The sequence below is a fragment of the Rhincodon typus genome, chromosome 13 (assembly GCF_021869965.1).
Source record: "Rhincodon typus isolate 14 chromosome 13, sRhiTyp1.1, whole genome shotgun sequence".
Taxonomy (NCBI): Eukaryota; Metazoa; Chordata; class Chondrichthyes; order Orectolobiformes; family Rhincodontidae; genus Rhincodon; species Rhincodon typus.
The window spans coordinates 1,604,070-1,613,478 of NC_063344.1; the positions used below are offsets into that span (position 1 = coordinate 1,604,070).

Below are 9,409 nucleotides of genomic sequence, written 5' to 3' on the forward strand. Positions count from 1 at the left end.
TGCCACCGGGAGAGACAGGGAGAGGGACAGTGCCCCCGGGAGAGACAGGGAAAGGGACAGTGCCTCCGGGAGAGACAGGGAGAGGGACAATGCCACCAGGAGAGACAGGGACAGGGGCAGTGCCCCCGGGAGTGACAGGGAGTAACTGGAAGGGATAGGGAGTAACTGTGAGATGGTTAGGGTTAGGGTTGGGGTGTAGCTGGGAGAGAAGGGAAATCAAGAAAAGGAGGCCACAAGAAAAGAGAAACTGAAAGAGAGAGATTGGGTCAGAGATTGCAAACTAAGGGCAACAAAGTAAAGAAGTGAGAAAGAGTCTGAGAATAAAATTGAGAGTGTAGTGATATAAGGTCCGCCAGGTGGACTGCAGGGAATATGGGTTCCCTGACTGGAGCTGTTAACCTGGTCCAATCAGGGACCCCTGGCTGACAGATATAAACAGGAGTATCAGAAGTTCTGTTCACTCTGAGAGCTGGCTCTGAGGGAGCTGGATCAGTGTCAAGGATTCTCCACATGTAAATAAAGGGAGACTTGGTAAAGGATACCAGACTCTGTGGAGTTACTTCAGACAGCAAGCTATGCTTAGGAGGCAAGGAATGTACATAAAGACTGAAGAGATGTTGAAAGGAAAGTTGAGAAGCAGAAGGATGAGAAGCTATGGGATTGTTGTAAAAATCCATCTGGCTCAGTCAGGTCCTTTATGGAAAGAAATCTGCTGTCCTTACTCATTCACTGCAGATCCACTGCAATGTAGTTGAATATTAACTGTTGTCTGACATAGAGCAGCAAACCACTCTGTTGTATTAAAAGTTTTAGAGGTCTAAACGTTGAACTGGAGCCGGTTCATTGTAAACTCATTTTAAATGGATAAAACACTGGATGGGAAATGGGATAATTTCAAAAGGGAGATGAATAGGGGGAAATCTAAGTGTGTACCCATAAGAAATAAATATAGAGTATCCAAACCTATAGTACCCTGGACGACTGAGGATATTGATGAGAAAATAAGGGAGAAAGAAGGCACATGACACACACCAGAATAATACAAATCAGCAAAAGTATCTCAAATGTAGGAAAGGGACTAAGGCTGGAGTGAGGAACGCTAAGAGGAAGCATGAGGAAAGGATAGCAGGCAGCGCTAAAACAACATTTCGTATTCCATCTCAGGAACTTCCAGCCTGATGGCCTCAACATGGAATTCACCAGTTTCAAAATCTACCCACCCCCGGCCTCATCCCAAGTCCAACTCTCCCTCTCATCCCCACCTCCTTGACCTGATATTACCCATCCGTCATCTTCCCCACCAATCTGCCCCACCCTTCCCAATGGCCAATCCCCACTGCCCCCCACCTGCACCCACCTATCGCCAATATCTTCCCCCAGCCCTACTCCCTCCCTCTATTTATTTACCAGTTCCCTTCCCCCTCCCCAGTCATGAAGAAGGGTTTCGACCTGAAACATTGACTTTCCTGCTCCTCTAATGCTGCCTGACCTGCTGTGTTCCTCCAGCTCCACACTGTATTGACTCTGAAAGCAAATAGTAAAATGTTCTTCAAACATATTAACAGTAACAGATTAGTGAAGGATAGAGTGGAGCCCAGAAGCAACAAGCAGAGTAAGCTGTGCTCACTGAAGCAAAGGATATGGCAGAAATACTAAATGAATACTTTGCTTATAGTAATAGCTAAAGAAGAAGTGCTTAAAAAAAGACCTGATAGCACTCCAGGTCGAGAATTTGCCTGGCCCAGATGGAATGCATCCCGGATTGCTGAGAGAGGTAAGGGAGCAAAAGTTTCCCAGGCCTCTGTGAACACAGGATTAATCCCAGGATTGCAAATGTGACATCATTGTTTAAGAAAGGGGCAAAGGATAAACCAGGAAATGACAGACTTGTAGATAAAGGTAGTAAAAAAGGCCTATGGCATGCTTGGCTTCATTGGAAGGGGTATTGAGAATAAAGATAGACAAGTTATGCTGCAGCTTTATGGAACTTTAGTTAGGCCACATTTGGAATATTGCATACAGTTCTGGGTACCACACTGCAGGAAGGACATGGATGCTTTAGAGAGGGTACAGAAAAGGTTTACAAGGATGTTGCAGGTATGGGGGGATTTTGTGTGAAGCAAGTTTGGATAAACTGGGTTTGTTTTCACTGGAATGCAGGAGATTAAGGGGCGAGCTGATGGAAGTTTATAAGATTGTGAGTGGCATGGAGAGAGCTGAAAGTATGAGGCTTTTTCCCAGGGTGGAGGGGTCGATTAGAAGGGGACACAAGTTCAAGGTACATTATTATTAACAGTAAAAGATTAGTGAAGGATAGAGTGGAGCCCAGAAGCAACAAGCAGAGTAAGCTGTGCTCACTGAAGCAAAGGATATGGCAGAGGTGGGGTGGGGGGGAATGTTTAAAAGAGATGTGAGAGGCAGGTTTTTCACACAAAGGGTGATGAGTGACTGGAACGCGCTGCCAGAGGAGGTGATGGAAGCAGATACAATAGCAGCATTAAAAAGCACCTGGACAAATACATGAAAAGGAAGGGAATAGGGGATATGGATCCTGCAAGTGAAGACACATTTTGCACTTCCATACCAAGGCAGGCTTGGAGGGCTGAAGGGCCCATTCCTGGGCTGTATTGTTCTTTGTTCTGTCACCTTGACATCAATAGCAGGAAAACTGATGGAGGCAATAATATGGGATAAGTTATACGTACAGAAAAATAAGTTAATACTAGACTGCAACATGGTTTTGTCAAGAGCAGGTCATGTCTGACAAATGTAATTGATTTCTCTGATGAGATGACACAAACAGTGAATGAGGGTAGTGCTGTGAATGTTATATATTTGAACTTTCAGAAAGCATTTGATACAGTGCCAAAGGCAGGTTGGTTAGCAAATTAGAAATGCTTGGGATTAATGGGTCCGTGGCAGCATGGATTAGAATTTGGCTAAAAGATAGGGAACAGAGGGTAGGTATAGATGGGCATTTCTCATATTGGAGATAAGTTGAAGGTGGTGTTCCCCAGGGATCAGTGTTGGACCCTTTTTTTTACTGATTATTGAAATGATTTGTAGATGGGCATTGAGGGCAAAATCTCTCAATTTGCAGATGATGCTAAGCTAGGGAGAGTAGTGAATTGTGAGGATGATGGTAAGTGATTTCAGAGGGACATTGACAAGTTGGCCAAATGGGCAGACACCTAGCAGATGAATTTCAATGCAGAGAAATGTGAGGTATTGCATTTAGGTAGAAGGAACACACAGAGTTAACACAGGCTCAATGGTACATCTTTGAGGGGAGTACAGGGACCTCGGGGTTCATGCGCCTGATTCTCTGAAAGTGACTAGGCAAGTGGAAACAGTTGTTCAGAAGGTTCATAGGATCCTTGGTTTTATAAATAGAGGCATAGATTGTAAAATCAAGGAAGTGATGCTTACACCTTTACAAATTATTGGTCAGGCCACATTTGGAGTATTGTGTTCAGTTCTGGCCATTTTATTTAAGGAAGGATGTTAATGCTTTGGAGGGAGTGTTAGGGAGATTTAGGAGAATGATACCAGGAATGAGGGATTTTAGGTACAAGGGAAGATTAGAGAGATTGGGCTTACTCTCCTTGGGTCAGAGAAGGTTAAGAGGTGACCTTATGGAGGTGTTCAAAATTATGAAAAATTTTGACAGGGTAAACAAGGATAATCAGTTTCCATTAACTGGTATGTCAAGTAACTAGGGATCACAATTTCAGGATTGTCAGCAAGAGAGCTAGAGAGAGATGAGGAGAAACTTCTTTACTCAGAGTTGTTAGGAATTGGAATGTGCTGCCTGAGAGAGTAGTGGAGGTAATTCCCGTGGGAGGTTTCAAAAGAGAGCTGGATATATATTTTAGAGTAGAAACAGAAATTGCTGGAAAATCTCAGCAGGTCTGGCTGCATCTGGGGAGAGAAATTAGAGTTCTTCTCTCTCTTTGGACTCTATCCCCACCTATCATTTACTCCTTATCCCCACGCCCCACCCTATCTTCTGCATAAAAACTAACATCTTCCTAGCTACCAATGGCGCAGGACCCTCCCACTATCTGTTACATTGAAACATCAAGTATGCTCTGCCATCCAATCATGGCTGCTCTGTTTCTTAACTCCATTGTCCTGCTTTCTCCAAGTAACTGTTCATCCCCTTACTAATCAAGAACCTACCTAAAATAAAAACCGAAAGAACTGCAGATGCTGTATATCAGGAACAAAAACAGAAATTGCTGGAAAAGCTCAGCAGGTCTGGCAGCATCTGTGATGGAGAAAACAGAGTTAATGTTTCGGGTCCGGTGACCCTTCCTCAGAACCTATCTATCTGTGTCTTAAATGCACTCAATGACTTGGCCTCCACATCCCTCTGCAGCAATGTGTTCCAGAGTCACCACCATCTGACTGAAGAAATTCCTCCTCATCTCAGTTCTAAAAGGGTCATCCCTTCACATTGAGTCTGTGCCCTTGGGCCCTAGTCTCTCCTGCTGATGGAACCATCTTCTCCATGTCCATTCTATCCAGCCTCTCACTATTCTGTTAGTTTCAATCAGATCCCTCTCATCCTTCCAAACTCCATTGAGTACAGACCCAAGTCCTCAACTGCTGCTCATATGAGAAGCCTTTCATCCGTGGTATCATTCTTGTAAACTTCTTCTGGACCCCCTCCAATGCCATTCTTCCTTAGATACGAGACCCAAAACTGCCCACAGTATTCCAAATGTGGTCTGACCAGAGCCTCATACAGCCTCAGCAGTACATCCCTATTCTTGTATTCTAGCCCTCTGGACATGAATGTTGACATTCCTTTGCCTTCCTAACGTCCAACTGAACTTGCATGTTAACCTGAGGAGAATCATGAGCTAGGATTTTGAAATCTCTTTGTGCTTGAGATTTCTGAAGCCTTATCCCATGTAGAAAATAGTCTATGCGTCTATTCTTCTTGCCAAGGTACATTTCTTCACACTTTATCTCATTGTATTCCATCAGCCAGTTCTTTGCCTACTCTCCTAGCCTGTCCGAGTCCTACTTCAGACTCCTCGCCTCCTCAACACTACCTGTCCCTCCACCTATTTGTGTCACCTGCAGACTTAGCGACAATGCTGTCAGATCCTGCATCCAGCTGGTTCATGTACAATGCGAACAGTTATGGTCCCAACACTAACCCCTGTGGAACTCCACTAGTCACTGGCTGCCATCCTGAAAAAGACCCCTTTATCCCTCCTCTCTGCTTTCTGTCAGTCAGCCAATCCTCAATCAATGCCAGTACCTTGCCCCTAACACCATGGGCTCCTACCTTATTTGGCAGCCTCCTATGCGGCACCTTGTCAGAGGGTCTCCATTGAGCTACGGCGAGGGAGACCTGCCCCATCTCTGTGCCCCACCCTTGCCCTTTTTTATTGCAAAAATATATTTTATTCATGAAAATGATCTTTGTGTACATACACAGATACTAAAGCAGTGTTGTATAGTCTTTGCAGATGAAGAGCAAACAAACATTAGTACTTGCCATCCCAAATCCCAAGCCACTTCTTACTCATGCAGGATGGTATTTACTTACATTGAGGCACCGGGAGAGTTCGATATCTGAACGGACCCACATTTACCTTCAGCAGGAAGACCTCAGACAGTGATCTTCCCCCACTGCACCTCAGCAGCAGCTGCCCCAAGCTTTAGTGCATCCCTCAGCATGTGGGGGAGGCGATGGCCTAGTGGTATTATCGCTGGAATATTAATCCAGAGACCCAGATAATTTTCTGGGGACCTGGGTTCAAATCCTGCCATGGCAGATGGTGGAATTTGAATTCGATAAATATCTAGAATTAAGAGTCTAATGATGACTGTGAATCCATTGTCGATTGTTGGAAAAACCCATCTGGTTCACTAATGTCCTTTAGGGAAGGCAACTGCCATCCTTACCTGGTCTGGTCTACATGTGAGTCCAGACCCACAGCAATGTGGTTGACTCATTATTTCCTCTGAGTAATTAGGGATGGGCAATAAATGCTGCCTGGTCAGTGACACCCTCATCCTATGAATGAAATAAAGAAAAAAAACAATGTAGTCCTGGACTTTGGAATATGCCACTCTGCAATGCTCACTCAGGGTCAACTCCTTGCTCTGGAAGATGAACAAGCTTTGGGCAGACCAAAAAGTGTCTTTCACCGAGTTGATGGTCCTCCAGGTGTAGTTGATGTTTCTCCTGGTGTGTGTCCTGGGGAACAGACCATAGCGCACAGAGTCCCACATCATGGAGCTACTCAGGACAAACCTCAATAAAAACCACTGCAGCCTTTCTCCAGATTTCCTATACAAAGGCACATTCCAGAAGGAGATGTGTGAGAGTCTCAACCCCTCCCCTGCAGCCACTTCTAGGATGGGGTGTTGCAGACTGTCCAGGCGTACATAAAAGATCTCACAGACATTGCCCTTCTCACCACCAGCCAAGCGATGGGTCTTGGTGCTTGTAGGGCAGTTTCTGGCAATGAGGCATTTGCAAAATGACTTTGACAGTCTGCTCAGGGACCCATGCAACAGGATCCACCCTGTCCTTTTCCCTCAGGGTCTCGAGCACACTGCATGCTGACGACTGCCTGATGGTCTTGTGCTTTAAGGTGTTTTTCTTTGCAAATTTCTCCACAAAGGACAGGTCATACAGAACAGTCCAACTACTTGGAGCATTCGATGGCCAGTCCTACCCTCCGCAACACTGGGGCCAGGGAGAGCCTCAGTGTGTAGTGACACTTGGTGTTTGCGTACCGAGGGTTTATGCACAGCCCTTTGCCCTTAAAACAATCCAAGGTGGGAATGAGTGGCCTGGTATTCGGCTGTGAATGTGGCAGTGGCCTAGAAAACGCACCCAACTCTCTGCGTCCTTGCCCATGGGTGGACCTTAAATTCAGCCCCATGTTACCTCATTAAAATATACTACAAAGGCAAAATGCATGCAAAACTGGGACCTTTAGCAGAATTTTTGGGTAAAATTTTAATTTTCCACCAAAGAGCATCAAAGTGAAATGAGCCACTCGTTACACAGCCCAGCAACCCATGGTTCCACCTCCTTTTTCCAGTTTCATTGAAATAATTGGGGTGAGTTCGAGCAAAAACAGTCAAATCCTCTCCACACATCAGTCCCCCAGCAGTGAAGATGAAAACTGTGTACCACCTTTTAAAAGGAGTATGATAAGGTTCCTAATCAATCACTAATGATGATGGAGATGGTCCCTCCTCATGTTGAGTTCCGGGTGTACACTGTTCCAACATTCTGACCAGGGAATAGCTGCAGGTCAAAGAGCATGCACCTTTCAGCTTAGCTGCAATCATTTGAGGGGGGGGTCTGTAATATGTAAATAAGGGCTTGGGACTAAGCAGGACTTCAGTTGTGGAGACCCCAGTTCGGAGGAATGCTGCAAAGTGTAAGAACAATTCTCAGGATGGGGTTTTGCATTTGGAATGAGCTGATTTGATTGGAGTCTCTGTGAGCAAATGCAGTGTCATTAGTTTCCCACTGTTTCATTGCTCACTTCTGCTCATTTTGCCACAAACAAAAAGTACTGCCAGCTTTTAAAAACCACACTCTTTCCAGAGCCCCCACTGGTTTCTCCCAGAAAGGTGCTTGATTTGTAGGGTTTCTCCATCCCTCTGAAACATATAGGTTTTGTTGATAATTAGGAAGAGGATCTGAACATCTGCCCAGGACAGGTCTGAATATGATATTGATGCCCCTTTAGGATTTGTCCTTATTCTGGCAGCTGTGAGCCCACTGATTGTATCTGAGGAGTCAGCCAGGGACTGTGCTCTCATAAAAAGGCCACCTCAGATCAATTCAGACAAATGGTTTTACCTCCTGGGGGAGTTTGGCACTGACAGTGAAGGTTACATCTAACTTGAACTTTTACCCTATGAAGTTCTTCCTGACTCAGTAAGCTTCACCAACACTCCCCATGCATTTGTCATTGAATTCAAACTGGTTTGACCTAACTCAGCATGATAATCTGCATGCAGCTATCACTGGGATTTAGTGTGAGCTTCTGTCTGCTTGCCTTAAGACACCTGCTGATCATATTTGACATGTTTTATGGGCTGCATCTTGCGGTATTTACCTGTATGGAGCATGTGTTTGTCATGAAATGCTGCATGTATTTATCACCTGACCCAATCAATGGATTGCTGCCCTGCCACTCAGAGAACAGGGTCTTCATCATTGTGCCTTCCCTTCAGAGAAATGGGAATAAAATAGTGCATCAGATTAGTAACCAAGCACTCCAGCTTGCTGTTATGGAGAAGAAAGCATCAATGCACATCTATTTTTGTTAAATGATATCATTAGTAAACCGGCAACAATAATCATTTACCGGGCTTACACTATGTTAGAATTTATTGATTATAGGGGATTAATTTGCCCTTAAGATCTGTTGTAAGGGGTATTTTAATAAGCAGAGGCTCAAGGTCACCTCCATTAACACCGAGTGGTTTTGTTTCATAGCAACTATCTGATGAATAAACAGAGTGCGTGCTTCAGGCTGCCCCTGTTATGCTGAACTGTATGTTATTGATGTGAACCGCTGCTGTCACATGAAAAACAATCGGAAAGTCAAAGAGAATCCTTTGTCGTTAAACCTCTGAAGCAAGCAGCAGGATTTATGCTTTTGTTTCCTCTTGTCTTTCTCCCCTCTTTTTAACCAGGCATTGTATCAGCAATGGTTCTATGGAGACAACACAATACTTGAAATGATTGAGAAGAAGCGATGTCTGTGCAAAGAGATTAAGTCCCGACAGAAGCCAGATAAAGGCCTTTGTAAACAAGACAGCATGCCCATCCTTCCCAGCTGGAAGAAAAACAACGTTACAAAGAACCTGAAACCGGCAGCACCTCCCTGTACCAAACAGCAAACTGTTCTGTGGGACACAGCGATCTGACAAAAGTCCTCTGTGAAACATGCTTCCCCCAAGGTTTCGACCTCTGACCACCACAGGACCCCTCAAAGGGTCATTTCCGAGAATGACCGTTGCGACCTTTGCCATCCCCATCGGTCAGCCCACCTGGCCAAATTCGGCATCAATGACTGAGTTTGCCTTGAGGAGACCCTGGTTCACTGTGACTGGAGCCAACACATCACATCACATGAAAGAGGCTCAATGAACAGGCAGATCAGCCAGAGAGGCAGCACCTGAGTCCTTGCTGCCTGCTGGGAATTGTTTAACACTGTCAGAATAATCATTAAACAGCTGTGCTGTTATGTGAATGGATTTTAATATAATTAGTTTTATCGTCCACTTTCAAGAAATTGCAATCAATCAGAGGTCGGCATGGAAGGAGCTGGGTGGTCAAGGGCAGCTCTATTCTACACCACCCCAGGGGAACATTCCCCCTCTGTGTGGGGGTTATGTGTAACAAACATGT

The 9,409-nt window shown here is 45.0% G+C and overlaps 1 protein-coding gene across 1 annotated transcript in view; it reads left to right on the top strand.

Moving 5' to 3' along the window:
- nyap2a (neuronal tyrosine-phosphorylated phosphoinositide-3-kinase adaptor 2a) overlaps window positions 1–9,133 on the top strand; it is a 172,809-nt gene extending 163,676 nt beyond the window's left edge. Inside the window, exon 7 of the mRNA XM_048604741.1 lies at window positions 8,704–9,133. Within this exon, the coding sequence (XP_048460698.1) occupies window positions 8,704–8,925 (222 nt within the window). The 3' untranslated portion in view covers window positions 8,926–9,133. The remainder of the gene's footprint in view (window positions 1–8,703) is intronic.
- Window positions 9,134–9,409: the final 276 nt, after the last annotated feature.